The 18,366-nt window shown below is 40.2% G+C and overlaps 1 protein-coding gene across 12 annotated transcripts in view; it reads right to left on the bottom strand.

Annotated features, from left to right (window-relative positions):
• Positions 1–18,366, bottom strand: part of ADGRG2 (adhesion G protein-coupled receptor G2) — a 126,913-nt gene that overhangs the window by 68,537 nt on the left and 40,010 nt on the right. For all 12 annotated transcript variants that reach the window (XM_081566519.1, XM_081566518.1, XM_081566523.1 and 9 more), the window contains one exon: positions 486–604. In XM_081566519.1, the coding sequence (XP_081422645.1) occupies positions 486–603 (118 nt within the window). In that variant the 5' untranslated portion in view covers position 604. The remainder of the gene's footprint in view (positions 1–485; positions 605–18,366) is intronic.

Here is an 18,366-nt window from a genome sequence, read left to right as displayed (position 1 = left end):
GCCATTAACACTGAATAAATAAACTTAGTATGGTATGCAGATACAATGGAGCATTATTCAGCCTTAAAAAGAGATGAAATTCTGATACATGCTACAACATGGATGAACCTTGGAAACATTATGCTAAGAGAAATAAGCCACACACAAAAGGACAAATATTGTATAATTCCTTATACGAGGTACCTAGAAGAGGAAAAATTATAAAGACAGAAAGAACGGAGTTTACCAGGGTCTGGGAGGAAGCAGGGAGGCAGGTTATTGCCTAATGGGTACAGAGTTCCTATCTGAGATGATGAAAATGTGGAAATGGATAGTGGTGATGGCCGCACAAAATTGTGAACTACATTTAATGCCAGTGAATTGTACACTTAAAAATTGTTAAAATGTTTTATGCTAATTTTACCATTGTAAAAAAAAAATCCCAAACACACAAACATACACACTGATAAAACAGAAAAAAAGATAAAGGAAAATGAGCATCTTACCTTCCAGGGATGTAACCAGAGTGACATGAAGACAAATGACGACAAGGGCTGCCTTAAACATCAGTAAAACTTCTTCAGGTCTGCCCACATGGCCACGCTGCCCACCAGAGAGAAACATCCTGAAATAGAATAAGGGGGAAACATATCATTGCAGCTTGCTATAATCATAAGACAGCAATGCCCAAAAGGTCAGTTCCTCAAGCAAGACAACCTGCAACACGCCTCCCTTTAAAATACTCTAGTTCCAGAGAATTGGCAATGCCAGGTGGGCACTGGTTACAAAAAGCAAAACCCATGTTTATTATGGGAGATCCAGCCACTGGGATAATATATATTAAAAATGATAGGCAAGGTAATCCATGTAGATTTATGGAAAGCATCGATGTTACCGAGTCCAAGCTCACTCTACTTTACAGACCAATAAACCACGAGATGAGGTGTTCGACGCAAGGAGTATGACATTTTTCAGCAAGCTGGCAGACTAGTGTCCCCCCAAAAATTGATCTTATGGGGTCTAGATGCCAGTTTCTTTTATAGAACAGAGAGAGAGAGGAGATGAGGAAGTAAAAAGGCCATTTCCATTTATCTTGCAAAACAGGAGGGCACATGTTAATTTCTTCCTTTCTGCAGCCATTCACAGGGCAGGGGCAGATTGTCTCCCCATGAGCTGAATAAAAGTACTTTGGTTTAACATTCTGGCAGAGGGGCAGGGTCCCCTGAGGCACGACATTATGTATGATTATAATAACAAAAGCAAAGGTTAAAGTCAAAGAAATAGATCCAACATCCAATTGGCTGTCCTCTATTACATCAATACCTGTAAAATATCAAGAGGAATTTAAAAACACAAAATGCTACATATGTAACAATTACAACTACGTAAAGGCTGGTTAAAAAACTGCTAAGAATCAGAAGAGGTCACAGAATCTTATCCCATTTATGTCTTAGGCTGTAAAAGGATGGATATGTTCCATTTCCACTTTATTAGATGTTAATTCATTATCATTTTTATTACTCGACATTTTTCAGCAGAGTCAACATTTTTTTAAAAAGCAAAGTTTATATCAGTACTGAATTTAAAAGTCTTATTTACCATTCATTTATTAACTTTGTTCCAACAAATATTCATTGAGAGCCAATATACACTAGATGAGATGTGAGGGTTGACTAGGTGGTAACTAGATGAAATATACGTGGTGGAGGTGGGGCAGGGGCTGGAAGGAGCTCGGCACACAGAAAACTGCAGAGGAGATGACCATCGGAACTCCACGACAGGCAGTCAGCACCAGCAGCAGGTGCTGGCGTGCGATGCTGAGGGAGGAAGAAGCCGGCCAGGAAATCACATTCCACCCACAGGGCTCAGGCAGCAAGAGCCCACTGAGCAGGCTCCCTCTACACAGCCACCAGGGAAGAGGCCAGGACACACCAGGCTATGTGTTCTCAGCTGCCAGAGCTCCCGGCCACAGGGCACCCACAAACCCAGTCACCACTGCACCTCCCTCAACTCAAGATAGACCGAGTCAGCAGGCACTGCAATGAAGGCTAAAAAGCATGGGGTCAAAGGTCCTGGTTCTGCCACACAATGTCTGAGTGACTTTGGATAAGTTATTTCCAATGGCCAAGATTCCCCACCTAACAAACTGTGATACCAGTGCCAGCCTGATAGTGTTGCTGTGGTGATTAAAGCAGACATCTGGGCACAGGGGCTGGCACTGTGAACGGACTATAAATGCTAGCTGTAGACTCTTCAGTCAGTCAGCAAACAAACAGCTTTCCTGTACCTCGTCTGTGTGAGGATTACAGAGATGAGGACATGGAAAGATGGGAATAAATCACGATTTCTCAGTCCCCAGGAAAAGCTGGCAATTGTTAAGAGTCCTATAATTTAGGATTTCCCTACTGGTCCAGTGAGTAAGAATCCGCCTGACAATGCAGGGGACACCGGTTTGATCCCTGGTCTGCAAAGATTCCACATGCCGTGCAGCAACTAAGCCCATGCACCACAACTACTGAGCCCATGCAACTAGAGCGTGTGCTCGGCAACAAAAGAAGCCACCGCAATAAGAAGCCCTCACACCGCAACTAAAGAGTAGCCCCCACTCGCCACAACTAGAGAAAAGCTGCTGCAGCAACAAAGACCCAGTGAAACCAAAAATATAATAAACAAAAAAATTTTTTAATAAAAGGAATCCTATAATTTACTAGCCATTGCTAGTACCAGGGAGGTAATTCTTTCCTCGGACATGCATGGCAAGATAATGTCCTTGAGCAGGAAGTGAATCCTCCCCCTTCCAAAGAGGACTTAAATTTTTAAAATCAATACTGTAAATTGTATTCTATATTAATAACATGCTATGTTAATAAATTATAAAGTGCCCCTGGTTTGTCCCTCCTCTCCAGCACTTTTATCCTCTCTCTGTTCATAATGGTATATTGCTGATCCTCCAGAATGAGTCACTTGAACGATAATGCTAATATTGTTGTGCAAAGATACAGCAATGTCCCTCTGGAGAAAAACTTAAGTGTCTGTTACAGCTACATACAATAATATTGATGAACCTCAGAAATATATTGTAAGATAAAGTAGCCAGACATAAAGGAATGCATGTTGCCCATGATCCCATTCAGATGAGAAACAAAAGCACACAAAACTAATCGATGGAGTGAGGTTGGGAGTGTCATTATCCTTGGAAGGAAGCAGTGGATGTAACAATTAGAAGTGGGCACAAGGGGGCTTCTGAGGTTCAGGTAATATTCTGCTTGCTGGTTACATGATGTGTTCAGTTCTAGAAATTAACTGAATTATACACTTACATGCATAAATTTCATATATAAGTTTAAAAAATAATCTATTTTTAATTTTTGAACTCAGCTCCCCCTCCAAAAGCATTCCCTTTTTCTTTTTCGATTGCAGTAGTATATTTGCTTTACAATGTTGTGTTAGTTTCTGCTGTATGACAAGAATCAGCTATATGTATACATATATCCCCTCCCTCGAGCCTCCCCCCACCATCCCACCCATTTAGGTCACCAAAGAGCACCCAGCTGAGCTCCCTGTATTGCTTCTGCTGGAGCATTCCTTTTTTAAAAAAGCTGTATTTAATGAACCAAACCTCTACCAAAAAAACTCTCCTATACAAATGCCTTAGGTCTGACTCCACCTGGAATTCAAAGAGCTGACTTAGAAGATTTACTGCACAAGTATCTAATTTTAGTTCTAGAAAGAGTACCAGAGCAGTCTGTTTTTGGAAAGGAATTCAGAATTCACCTAGCTGAAATTCTTGTTCTATAGGTGTAGAAAGAGGCCCAATGTATTCCAGGGCAGCAGTCTTCAACCTTTTTGGCATCAGGGACCAGTTTCACGGAAGATAATTTTTCCACAGACTGGGGGGTAGAGGGGAAGGGGTGTTGGTTTCAGGATGATTCAAGTCCATTACATTTATTGGGCACACTATTTCTATTATTATTATATCAGCTCCACCTCAGATCATGAGGCAGTAGATCCCAGAGGTTGGGGATCCCTGTTCCAGGGGAAGGGTCACGGTCATTTGTTGGTGGGACTCCTACTCTTTCTACCAGGCCACAATGCTGGCATTCCTGAGAAATGATCCCTTCGGAAGTAAACTTCCAAGGCGAAATGAAACAACAAACTCAAAATGCTATTACAGAATTTTCAAAATTTCTGCAACCTCATTCATGAGCTTTACCAACTTTGAGGGTAGGGCATAAGTGGTTTATAAGATATGGTCGAAGTTAAATCAGTCATGGGACACAGAGACTGGTTAACATGTGCTGTGACTTGGGCCTCTGACCAAAATAAACCATGCCTTTCCACTGAAGAGAGCTTCTACTCAATTCCCAGATGATGGCAGGAAAGGCCGGTATGAAGGGTGACTCCAGAAATCATCTAGGAGAGAGAATATGGCTCAGGAAGAACTTGCTACAGACCTGGCGTCACTGAAAAGACTGCTTTTCACTGTCAAGCCTGGAATGTTTCCTCAAGGCTGAATATATACTTTCCTAATAGGAGAAAAAGTTTAATGGTATTTAAAACAGTGCCACTCCTACTGCCCTCTGCATAAACTAGAGAACATCCTACTGGGTCATGACATTTCTGGGATCACTGATCAAAAGAGCAAAATCTGTAGATTTTGAAACCCTTAATCATTGTACATTAAAGTCATTTTTATCTTTTTCAGCTGGAACAAATTATTCCTCATCTCCTGGTACAAGGTGGGTTAGGTCAAGGCGATCTAGGTCATCAACAGAGGTGACTTGAAGAGCCACTGGCTCTTAGCAAACTTTCAAGCTGCTGAGGATGGCTTGTGAGACAACATCCATGCCAAAGAAAACTTTTTGCTAGCATTTAAACAGTAAACTAGACCTTGACACTAGATATCCACAAATTAAAGATTATCCCAGATTCATCTCTTAGGGTTGTAGACTCTGATGTAAATGGCAACCCCTAGGGTTGGACAGTACATAAGCTACATGACTGAAAGCCATGGCCCTGCAAGAAATTATATGTCACTCTAAGAAATTATTCTAGATCTCTTCAATTTCATTAAATAATGTAAGTATATATTTTTAAAGACCATCAGTGCAACCTTGAATGGTAATAAATCATAAATCTATCTTTAGAAAACATTAAGCCTTTGAGATATTTACATTGAATCATGAATGTTGGCTAACAAGACTAGCACAAGGAGAAATTGTAAAAGGAGGTACTAAAGAGGGCAGATAAAATCAAGAACTAAAAGATGAAAAAGCAGCTGACTTTGATCATTCAACTGTCAAAGAAGTCAGAGAATCTCAGGGCTGGTTTTCTTTAGAATCTTTGATTATATGTTTAACCATGTTCAAAAAAAAGAATCAAGAAACTGTAAAAGCATAATTAAATTTCAATTTGAACTCTACTAAAAGATCCTGATACAACAAATATCTCCAATTTCTTTTTCTTCAATGTTCCTAGAATATGTTGGGTTAGGTTATTTAGATCAAACCTTCTGCTGAAGACAATTAAAAATCATGAATAAAATATTAAAAAGCATTTTCTTTAATATATCAGAGAGCTGACAAGATAGAAAAGAATCACCAGGTCAAAGGTGAAGCCAAAGCAGGAACTCAGGGAGATCATATAGTGACAGTTCAGACAGTTCAGAACAGTTCATTCAGTCATGTCCGACTCTTTGCGACCCCATGGACTGCAGCACGCCAGGCTTCCCTGTCCATCACCAACTCCCAGAGCTTGCTCAAACAAAGGAGCCACTTATGCCTGAGGGTATGGGCCTAATGAAGCAAGCTTGAGCTCCAGATACAAAATACAAAAGAACAGTTCAGAGACATGGAAAAAAGCAATACAAGGTCTAACATACACTTAAATAAAATTCAAAGAGGAGAGAAGGAGCAAGAGCCAATGTTTTAAGTTATAATGACAGACTGACCCCAAACTGGTAAAAAAAAAAAAAAAAACCACCTATCCACAGATCCAACAAGCCCAAAGAATAATAAATAAATAAATACAATGAATAAAATAAATAAAAAGGAACATGTAAACACAAAATAGTGAAATTGATGAAAACCAAAAACACAGAGAAAATCTTGAAAGGAGCCAGAGTAAACAAGATAGTTAACCTCCAAAGGAGCATCTGTAAGACAGACAGCTATCTCCTCAGAAGCAACAATGGAAACCAGAAGATGAACAAAAACTGTGATATTGTTCCCTACTTGCAAATCATCACTAAATAAATCCTAAAAGATATGCTCAGGCAAAAAATGTAAGATCTGAGATGCAATAAAAAATTTGACCAGACCCATTTCTAACATGTTATATACAGGTCAAAAGTTTGAAAGGAGATCCAGTTTTCCCTTATTATTCCACTAAGGCTCCATCTCAAACTGCAAGAGGCTTTGTGCACGTGGATGTTGACACCTCAGTCCATAGATCTAAAACCCCTCTCTCCTTCAAGCAGCTATCCTTTGGTCATCCCTCAGGTCTAGAGGTATGTACACCTGCAGCATGGCTTGTCCTGGGGAAGAGGACTGCTCAGGTCCTGGAAATAGACACAGAGTATCTGGACAGGAAATACCTGACTCCTGGGTTCCCAATACACAATCTAGAAATAAGGGTTGGGGGAGGAGAGAGGCAGGCTCAAGGTGGGGTTGCCTTCCTTATATGAAAAAGTCCTCATCCTTTGGAGAGGGATATGACTAGGGAAGGGCCAGAGAGGGAGCCTCTAAAGCATGAGACATAGGGCAGAGGCCACAGCTGCCCCGAGTTAAAGGTGGTACTGTCTAGTGGTAAATTCAAAATATAAAATATCAATAATATCTTGCAGGGATAAGTGAAATATGACAGAAAAAAAACATGGCAACTATATTTAATACATCAATTAGAAGATGAAAAGTGAAATTGAAAAATTAAAGTCTCCCAAGGTCCCTGTATTATCCTAGAAGAAGCTAAAGGTATTGATTATCTTCAGACATTGAAAAGCTGAGTAGATGCTGTAAATTCAATAGCACCTAGTAAAAAAAAGAAGCGAGGTATATAATTTCCTAACTAGTGGAGGGAGGGATGATTTTTAGAATATTCAGTCATTCAGAAAGGCAAGAATGGGGAGAAAAAGAAACAGAGAACAGTGAGGAAAAATAAAAGATGCTGGGTTTAAACACACATACAAATCAATGATTCATTAAATATAAATGGACTAAATCATCCAATTAAAAGGCAAAGATTGTAAGACTGAAAAACTACAAAATGCAACTATATGCTGTTTACAAGCATGCAACTAGAACAATGATACAGAAAGTTTGAAAATAAAAGGATGGAAAAGATATGCAATGCCACTACTAATCAAAAGGAAATTAATGTTTATGTTAATATCAGACAAATTATACTTTAAAGCAAAAAGCATTACCTATAAATAAAATGATGCATTCATAAAAGGATTAATTCTGTAAGAAGACTAAACAATCTACATGTGAATGCAACTAATAATACAGCCTCAAAATATACAAACCAGTATTTTTAACAGAATACAAGGAGAAATAGAACAAATTCACAATCATACTGAGAGATATTCACATATCTCTATCAACAACTGGTAAAATTCAAAGAAAGTCACTAAGGATATAGAATATCTGAATGGCACATTAAACCAACCTGACCATACATGACCCTTACAGAGTACATAACCTTTTCAAGTATACATGGAATATTTATGAAAGCCAACCAGGCCATAAAAGAAGTCTCAAAAACAGATTTAGAAAAAAGAAAAGGACTACACTCTCTGACCATGACACAATTAAGCTATAATAAAAAGTTCAACTATTATTTAACAAATAACTTTTGGGTCAAAGAAGTCCTAACATATATCAGAAAATATTTGACTGGATCAATAATAAAAACATTATATCTCAAAACATGTAGGATAGAGCTAAAGATATTTAGAGTGAAATTTGTATTTTAAATGTACATATTTTAAAAAAGAGAAAGGCTGAAAATGAGTTAAGTAAGTATCTTCTTAAGCAGTTTGAAAAAGAACAGCAAAATAAACCCAAAGAAGAGGAAAGGAAGTAATAAAAAAAATAATAAAAGATAAAAAGACATAAAATAAAGGTTTTAATAAACCCAAGGCTGTTTTTTGAAAAGACTATTGTGGCAAAATTAAGAGGAGGTTGGAGGGAAGGCTATAGAAAGAGGTAAAGAGAGAGAAGTGTAAGTGAATAACCAACAGGAAAAATTATAAAAGCAATGTAAATGAAAATGCTATAAACATAAAAGATAAAAGGATCTTAGGAAGAACTTTATTCAATAATTTTTAAAATCTAGATAAAAATGAACAAATCTCTAGGAAAAAATATAACTTTTCAAGAAGGAATCAAGAGGAAATAATAAACCTAAATAGATGTATAATTAAAAGGTCTCAAAATTTTCCCCACAAAGAAAACTCCAGGCCCAGATGTTTTCACAGGAATTCCAACCTCACAAAAAGTCAAAGAACAGACCAACAAAACACAGCCTAATCCATTCTTACCAGGCTAGGAGAACCCTGGTACCAAAACCTGACAAGGAAAGTCCTCACGTTTTCCCCCATTTTATAAATCGAATGAGACTATTCACAGAATTCTCTAGAACGCTCACAAAAATGTCCAGCAGCAATTTCAAAGCTTGTAATTTGAAGAAATATAGGACAAAAGGAACTATTCCACACTTCAGCAACAAAAATTTTTTGAAAATAAAATCACCAAGAACTAAAGCCAGACAGCAATGCTGTAGGAGAAATGGCATTCTGTACGCTAGAAAGAAAAAAAAGTTCTAAAGTGGAAAGTGGATTAACTGTTAAAGGCTGAATATGAACTGCAAAACAGCAGCTTTGGGTATCATTTGTCATAGCCAAAGTAAAGTCAATGGTGAACTACATGGCATGATGATAATTTAAAGCTTTCTTGTCTCTAGGAGCAAAGGGAAGGAAAATAATTTGTTTGGTCTTCACAGTGCAAATGACTTTCTTAATAAGAACTAAATGCTTTCTAATGCAGCAGGGGAAAAAAAGCTTTATTCAATAAAACAAGTGAATCAATACCAGATATGTAAGATTAGAAATAAATTATATACTTAAAAGTAAATATTCACAAAACCTTGTGAAAGGTGTTATATTTTTCCACTCTCTCATTCATCTGCAAATTTCTCCACTGTCCTACCTGCAATCTATCCCCTTGACTACCCATGTCTGAATTACCCAAGGCAAAGTGAAAGCCTAGTTTCTTCTGCCCTCACTCTTCAGGCTCCTCCCCTAATGCTCACAGTATGTATGTTTAAAACACACACAGAAAAGCATAAGGTACAAGAGCACACATGGGAAGTCATCTGCCTGCCTTCAAATCCAAGCTCCACCACTTAACAGTGTAACCTTGGCCTGTTCCTTAGCCTCTATGGACCTAAATTTTTCTTCTGAAAAAATGGAGGTAACAACAGAATCTACCTTATAGGGTTCTACAGGGATAAAATGAGGCCATATAATCAAGATTTAGTATAGACAAGAAATGTTGGCTATTATTACAAGCATAATTAGAAGACAAGTTTATAGTATACTCCAGCACTAAATGTAAATAGACTTGAGAATTATTTCTTGCATTCATTCAACTAGTTCACAAACATTTATTGAGGTTCTATTACATACAAGGTACTATGCTAGGGACTCAAGGTACTACATTAAACAAGACAGGTATTGATCCTGCCCTCAAGAGCTTACAGACACTGTTTAGATTCACCAGTCATTGGTGTGGCCAAATAAATGGTGGTGTTTTTTTTTTCACTTAAAAGACACTTTCTCTTCATAGTCCATGAGACTCAACTTGATCTAAAAACCAAAACAAAACACCAGAACGTAGTATCTTCTCCTACATAGACTTGGTCTCCACCTCACCTCACCCCAACCCTCATAACATGCAACTCCAGTCACAGCAGGCACTCAAAAAAGACTTTTAAAATTGATTTGGTCTGGAATTTATTGCTGTATAATAATTCTATCAATATGTAGAGAAACAAAACAGAAGACTCCTTCAAAGCATCCTCAAGGTGTTGATCAGGCCGGGGGGGCAGGAGCAGAGATAAGGCAGAAACATGGGGTTTGGGGCCTCAGGAGATCATATTTGAGAGGAAGGGAGGTCCTAAGGAAAGGGAACCACCCACCAACATTCTGTGCCTTTCCTTGCTTTTGTTGTCACATCAAGCCAACTCCCAGGTGGCTAGGTGGTAAAGAATCCCCCTGCCAATGCAGGAGATGCGGATTCGATTCCTGGGTCGGGAAGATCCCCTGGAGGAGGCAATGGCAACACACTCTAGTACTCTTGAGTTGGACATGACTGAGCGACTGAGCATGCGTGCCAACTCCTGTTCCAAGTCCCCACTTGGTCATTTATTAGCTGTGTGACTCTGCTCAGGTGTTTTACCCTTGTTTCTAACAGTAACTTATCAGCATTTATTATAACTATGTGAATTCTAATTTACATTAACTATAATAAATATTTGCATTGGTGACAAGATTTTTATTATTTATACCAGAAATCATCCCTATTTATGAGTCTCAGAGGAAATAGGAAATCCAAGTCAATAGTGACCTCAGAAGTTCTATTTAGAAGGGAGTTAGGAGCAGAAACCTGTTTGGGAGGAGTCTTTGGAAGCCACATATGTATGCACAGCCCTTCGGGTAAGAGAAAGAATACTTCGATGGTCCATTTCAAAACATGAGAAATGCTGTTAGACATAGGGAAGCCAATCCAGGGAGATGGAAAGGGGAAAACTGTGAAACAAAATCCCAAAGAATTCTACGTAAATGATCCTTGTCCTTCCCCAGATTTTACTGCACCATGTAATTTCAAAATCTGTACCCATTACTGAAGTTATTCAAAAACAATTGGATTACTGAGCAGAAAGAGGTCAATGACAGAATCCCCAAGGAAGAGAAAATGTCTGAAGAAAAGAAGGCTCCAAGTGGGAGTGAAGAGTGACAAACAAAGCAACAACAAAAGGAATATAGTGGTTAAGGGGAGGGGGACTTGAAGGGGGGTAATTTGAAAGGAAAAACAAACATGTTCATCATTTCTACATTTTCACACAGAAAGAGACTCACTCACCTGGAAGGAAGTTCAGAAGAAAAGATGGAGAAATTCTGCACAAGTCCAGAAATTTTAAAAAAAGGAAAGAATTAGACCAATGGAAACCAGGCCTTCTTGGCACTATGATGCTTCAGTACTACAGTAAGCACACCGGCCAAGGACTCCAGACCCCTTGCTGTCTACACCAAGGCTTGAACTTGGCAGCAGTTACAAAAGAAATGGAGGAAGAAAACCTTACTCTTAAGGAACTTATTACGAATTGGAAGACAAGCCAAAGTCAGTTTGGAGGCTGACCTTATTAATATTTAGTAGCCTGTATTACTACTCGGGCTTCATTAACCATATCACAGGGGCACTGAACAATGAAGTGATCGGTTCTGAGGCAGGGTGGTCTTTTTGAGAGACTCTACTTCATTAGCCCTTTCTTCAGTTTTTGTGACTTAACTTCCCTAGAACCTAAACTCCCTGATATCAAGGATTGGGTGAGTCATTTATGGCACTTGCATCCCCAAAGCCCAGGGCAGAATTCTTTCTCCACAGAGGAGCTGAATAAATAACTCTCTACTGATTGTCCAGTTTGGCTCACAGTTGGAAGGGGGAGATGAAGGCATTGGCAATGACCTGAGAGAAGGCCAAGGCAGATGCACTCTGGGGAAAGGAAATCATGTGCCCACTCAGGACAGAGCACATTACTGACCACCTGACTTGTATGTTTCAGAATATTCCATCATGCTTTGCTTCAAAACCAAAATATGGGCACAGCTATCAGCTCAAAGACGACAGTCATTTCACACCATGCTGTCCCTTCATGTGAAATACAGACATAACAATGCTCAAATCAAGAACTGCAAGAGGTAACAATCTATAGAGTGATCTTGGAACCAACTGATCTACTCCTGGCTTCAGTCAACAAACTGTTAAGACAGAAGTTCAATGCCCAAGGAGGATACAGGACATGAATTCAAAGAGGAAATAAGAAGTCATGGTGAATTACTATTGATTATATGCTCTTTAAGAGGAAAAAAAAGGACTAGTTCTTAATAGAGCCCAATATGTCAGAAAAACTTCATTAAGCAATGTTTAAAGACAAAAAGGAAAGCCAAGCAAGATGTCCTGTCCTAGGATGAACAAATTACAAACACATGTACCAATGCTCAACGTGGAATGAATGGAAGATTAACAACTGAAAAGCATTAAAATAATCAAACAGAAAAACAAATTGATTGTGACCTGAGTATGGAAATAATTTCACTTTATATTTGTGTAAATGAGAATTTTCTACATAGGAGTTTTTGATGAAATTTCACAACTCAAACACGTTGCCTCTTCCAAAACCTTACTGATAACCACAATAAAGCATGCTGAGTGGTTCCTGGTAAGCAAGTTTATTAATAAACAACATGAGTCTCTCTTTGCTCCTTTGGAACACTTTCAGGTAGAAAAATAGGGCAAGCAACAATGAAATTTGTTTTGCCTACTGCATGAAAAAATTAAAAAGCCTAATAATACCCAAAGCTGAAAAGCATGTTCTAGGGAACATGGGAAAGGAACTCTTGCTTACACTGCTGGTGGATACATAAACTTTGAGAGAACAGTTGAGCTATGTTTTGAATTTTTAAATGTGCATATCTTTTGATCCAGAAATTCTAATTCCAGAGATTGTCCCTACAGAAATAGGGACACACAGACACAAAAATATACAGACAGATACTCTTATTGCAGTTTTGTGCAAGGGTGGAAAAGCCTACGTATCCATCAGAAAATGGATAGTTAAAAAAAGGATGGTCCATCCATATTCGGAAATGTTATACAATGCTTAAGAAAAATGAAGTTGATCTGCATGTGTTGATACATAGAGATTGTCAATATGTGTAACTCATGCAAAAAAAAAAATCAAGTTTCTTAATACTGTAGCTACTAGGATATGTTAAGAAACAAACAAAGCTCTATATATGCATGCTTATCTGTATAGTGACAAGTGTGGCCACATACAAAAAAGCCTGGAAGGAAACCCACCAAGCCTCCATAGAGAGGCATGTGATGGGGGAAATGATGAAGGCCAATAGAACACAGGCATAGGTTCATGTATGACTTATACAATTACATATATTTTTTTTCTAGCAAAAGGCAAAACAGAGGGAGGCTGGGCCAAGCCATCTAGGTTTTTCAAAGAGAACGCACAAGCTCAGAGGGAGACTAACTAGAACATAAGGCCATCACTAGCGCAGCTGGACACCGTCTCCTATGGACTCACTCTAGCACAATTAGAAAGGCCCATTGAGAACACAAAGACTTCTGCCCTCAGAGCCAAGAAACCAGCTACCCAGCCAGGAAGCAAGAACTCACTTGAGCAAGCTGTGGAAAAGAATGTCAAAAGCAATGATGTGAAAATGGCTGATGGACACAGAGGCTTAAACTTAATTACAGAACAATACATCCGTCGGCCTCTGGATCCGTCTTTGCCACTATCACTGCCACATGTCCACTTATCTCCACAAGAAACTAAGCAGGATTCGGGATCTGATGAGGATCAGCACCAGCACTCCAGTAACAAAACAAGAGTGCCTGCCAATGTTTGGGCTTCTTACATCATTGAAAGGAAAAGGCAAGTCACAAAAGGAACCATATTGACTTATGTAAGACATGGCACAGAACAGAGAAGCTTCTTAGAGAAGAACAGCAAACTCACCAATTGCTAGGATTAGCTGAAACCTCCCACAGCTGCAGACTGCCCCAAACCATGACATCAGGAAGGTTGGAAATGCATCCAACTTCCTCTATTTATCAAGCTGGCTAAAACCCAGGGTAATACCAGCATAACCAGAAAAAAAAAAAAAAAAAAAAGAGGGGAGAGAGAGAGAGACCATGCAAGTAGCTTGGACGGGAAGGAAATTATCTCTGACTATACTCAGAGCCCAGCTCCAGAGCAGAGGAAGCTCAGAGCGGCTGCATCCAAGATCTGGAACGCCTGTACGCACTGGCTGCTCAGAGGCCCATGTGCTGACCGTAGGGTCCACGCATCCTGGGATAATCAGCGAAACCACTGGGTAACTGCACAGGTAACTGCAGCTCTAGAGAGTTACCCACTGTCCTCTTGGGTAATGTGATGCTGGTCCAAGGAGCAACCAAAACAAAACCCAGTGACGTGATGTGCAGTATCCCGAGGGCTCACTGCTTCATTGAGAACCTAATGACTAATTAGCGGCCCAGACTGAGGGGCAGAAGAGTGGCTCACAGTTCCTGACAATGACACCAACACCATGGAAGAAAGGACCAGTGGCCAAAGGCCTCAATAAATTGGGAAGAGGAGCAGAAATAAGCAAGGGGAAGCTTCTCCACAGTGGTAGGAAAAGCAAATTGCACAGATGGAGACGATGGAGGTGAGGCTGGTGGGCAGATACAGGAGAAGGTCAGGGATATGACAGGCTTGGCTACAGAGTGGTGAGTATGGCCACTGAGGAACAAACAAGCATGGTTCTCAAACCTTGTGGTGGCCCCATTACTGAGGGGACCCCACCTAATAGGATCTTTACCTGCACAGACTGGTTCAGTTCTGGATGCCACCATTCAAGAGGAGTCCAACTGAGATGGTTCTGTAAGACTTCAAAGATAATTAGTTGAACAAAACTCTACTGAAGGCCTACTGTGTGCCAAAGAACAGGGCCACTCTGTTGGGCTGTGCAGGTTACACCCTTGCCAAAGGCACTTAGCCAAGAGAAGCAGAAGAGCCTGAATGCAGAATGCTAGGCTTTCTGGAAGCTCCATATGAACCAGGTACAGTGGGAGCTTCAAGGAAGGGAACCTAAGCTGTCAGAGGGAAACGAATCTGGGAGGTTCCTCCAGGAGGTAACAGTCACGCTGCATCTTAAAGGATGTGCAACTCCCTTTACATGAAAGAGGTGGGAACAGGCATTCCAAAGAGAGGCAAGTGCCTCAACTGAGACAGACATAGAGCCAAAGACTGGCACAGAGTGGGCAGGGCTAGAATCAGTCTGATGCTGCTGAAGCATCAAAAGCAAAGCACAGAATGGTCAGAAGGGACCTGGAGGGATGGAACAGACAACCGATGAAATGTATTAAAAACATAATCTGTGAATAGACTGGAAAAAATTCACACTGCAAGTCCAGGTGGAGGTTATGATGGATTAGGAATAATACCCATGATGTACACAACGCCCTCAGAGAAGAACTGTGACAGGGAGGTGGTCTTCATCTCTGCTGTGGGCACAAGGCTATGCTAAAAGGTAGCTTTAAACTACAGCCCAAAGGATTTAAATTAAGAGGAACATCTTGCTTTGGAGCACTGTTAAAAATTGTGGAAGGAATTGCTTTCTGAAACATCTAAGAAGATGACTGCTTTCTTTTTTTTAAATATTTATTTATTTATGGGTGATATTCTGTTTGTTTGGCAGAATCGTTACATCACTGGTGATATTTATTCATTTATTTGGTTGCAGCATGTGAAATCTTCATTGCAGCACGAAGACTCACTACTTATGGCACGTGGGGCTCCATTGCTCTGCGGCATGTAGGATCTTACTTCCCTGACTCAAGTTCCCTGCAATGCAAAGTGAGTGGTCTCTTAACCACTAGACCACAACGGAAGTCCCATGCGAAGATGACCTCTTAGTCACGCTGGTGATGCTGGGTCAGAGGTGGAATGAACCAGGCCAGGGTAAGGAGCTGGTGGACCTTTTGGACTGTTGGTCCAACACTGTTTTTTCTGCAGCACTGAACGTTTCCTTTTCTCTCCTCCTCCCTCTCCCGTTTTCTCATCCTGTCTTCCCTTCTACTCTCCTTCATCCTACAGTTTCCCTCTTCTCCTTCCCTCCCCTTCCCAAGCTTGAGGTTTTCCAAATGTCTCCCAGGGGCTAGAATGTTGATGGTTACCTCTGCCCAGAGCTGAAGACAGTATTAAAGAGCACAAAGGTAGGGACCCCCTTCGAATGACTTCTTGATCAGCACACACAACCCCCTGGGTGAGTCAACCACAGATCTCCTTGCAACATGGCGGAACTAAAGCTGTTTCCAAACTTTGGGCATGGGTGTAAACATGCCTTAGGCATGTTTCCGTAGGGTGTAAACAATTACCACCTTAAAAGTGAATCTGTAGTTAAGGATGTACCAATGAATTCTTTCTCAAAGCATTGTCTATTTCACAAAAACACCTACTTGATTTTTTTAATGACAGTCTTACATTGAGCTATATTCATACAAAGTTAACTAGACATGAACTTTCTTCCTTTTGTATGAAAACATTTCCCGAAGAAAACTAAATTTAGTTAACTACTGCCACATTAAATCAATCCCAACTGCCAGACCTGTTCAGTTCAGTTCAGTCGCTCAGTCGTGTCCGACTCTTTGCGACCCCGTGAACTGCAGCACACCAGGCCTCCCTGTCCATCACCAACTCCCAGAGTTTACCCAAACCCATGTCCATCGAGTCAGTGATGCCATCCAACCATCTCATCCTCTGTCATCCCCTTCTCCTCCTGCCCCCAATCCTTCCCAGCATTAGGGTCTTTTCCAATGAGTCAGTTCTTCCCATCAGGTAGCCAAAGTATTGGTGTTTCAGCTTCAACATCAGTCCTTCCAATGAACACCCAGGACTGATCTCCTTTAGGATGGATTGATTAGATCTCCTTGCAGTCCAAGGGACTCTCAAGAGTCTTCTCCAACACCACAGTTCAAAAGCATCAATTCTTCGGCGCTCAGCTTTCTTCACCGTCCAACTCTCACATCCATACATGACTACTGGAAAAACCATAGCCTTGACTAGACGGACCTTTGTTGGCAGAGTAATGTCTCTGCTTTTCAATATGCTGTCTAGGTTGGCCATAACCGTCCTTCCAAGGAGTAAGTGTCTTTTAATTTCATGGCTGCAATCATCATCAGCAGTGATTTTGGAGCCCCAAAAAATAAAGTCTGACACTGTTTCCACTGTTTCCCCATCTATTTCCCATGAAGTGATGGGACCAGATGCCATGATCTTAGTTTTCTGAACGTTGAGCTTTAAGCCACCTTTCTCACTCTCCTCTTTCACTTTCATCAAGAGGCTCTTTAGTTCTTCTTCACTTTCTGCCATAAGGGTAGTGTCATCTGCATATCTGAGGTTATTGATATTTCTCCTGGCAATCTTGATTCCAGCTTGTATTTCTTCCAGCCCAGCGTTTCTCATGATGTACTCTGCATATAAGTTAAATAAGCAGGGTGACAATATACAGCCTTGACGTACTCTTTTTCCTCTTTGGAACCAGTCTGTTGTTCCATGTCCAGTTCGAACTGTTGCTTCCTGACCTGCATACAGGTTTCTCAAGAGACAGGTCAGATGGTCTGGTATTCCCATCTCTTGAATAATTTTCCACAGTTTATTGTGATCCACACAGTCAAAGGCTTTGGCATAGTCAATAAAGCAGAAATAGATGTTTTTCTGGAACTCTCCTGCTTTTTCGATGATCCAGCGGATGTTGGCAATTTGATCTCTGGTTCCTCTGCCTTTTCTAAAACCAGCTTGAAAATCTGGAAGTTCACGGTTCACGTATTGCTGAAGCCTGGCTCGGAGAAGTTTGAGCATTACTTTACTAGCGTGTAAGATGAGTGCAATTGTGCGGTAGGCTTTCTAATTAACCTTTAACTCCTCTTTCCACTGGATAGCAACAAATTCTGAGCGTTTTCCTCTACTTAAACTATGATACTGTGTTTTCAGTAATGAAATAAAATATGATGAAAAGATACACAGATGAGGAAAAAACAAACAATTTTAAGTGTAAGATGGGTCCCACCAAGTAACTAAGAAAATTACCATGCCAATTTTTCCTTTTTTTTTTTTTTTTTAATATTTATTTGGCTGTGCTGGGTCTTAGTTGTGGCATATGAACTCTTAGTTGCGGAATGTGGGATCCAGTTCCCTGACAAGGATCGAACCCGGGTCCCCTGCATTGGGAGCCTGGAGTCTTAGCACCGGACCACCAGGAAAGTTCCCAATTTTTCCTTTGTTAAGTTTTTGTTGCATCTTCAACACTTGAGTTAGAAATTAAGTCTACTGCCTTAAAGTTTTCTGTTTCCAAATACATTTGCCACTTGAGACGTACTAAACATTTAACTGCTCCTTAGTCCAATTCCAGGGAGTAAAAGAGGAGGAAACTTTTGCCCATAAAGTTCTTGTTCCCACTGGAAAGGAGTAAGAAGTTACATTATTATCCAGCCCTATTCAACAGATAAACTATGGAATATAGGAACTTGGTGATTTATAGTATCATTT

This window comes from Giraffa tippelskirchi, chromosome X (assembly GCF_054371585.1).
Source record: "Giraffa tippelskirchi isolate mGirTip1 chromosome X, T2T-mGirTip1v1.2.pri, whole genome shotgun sequence".
Taxonomy (NCBI): domain Eukaryota; kingdom Metazoa; phylum Chordata; class Mammalia; order Artiodactyla; family Giraffidae; genus Giraffa; species Giraffa tippelskirchi.
This window is presented reverse-complemented; position numbering and strand designations above follow the sequence as displayed.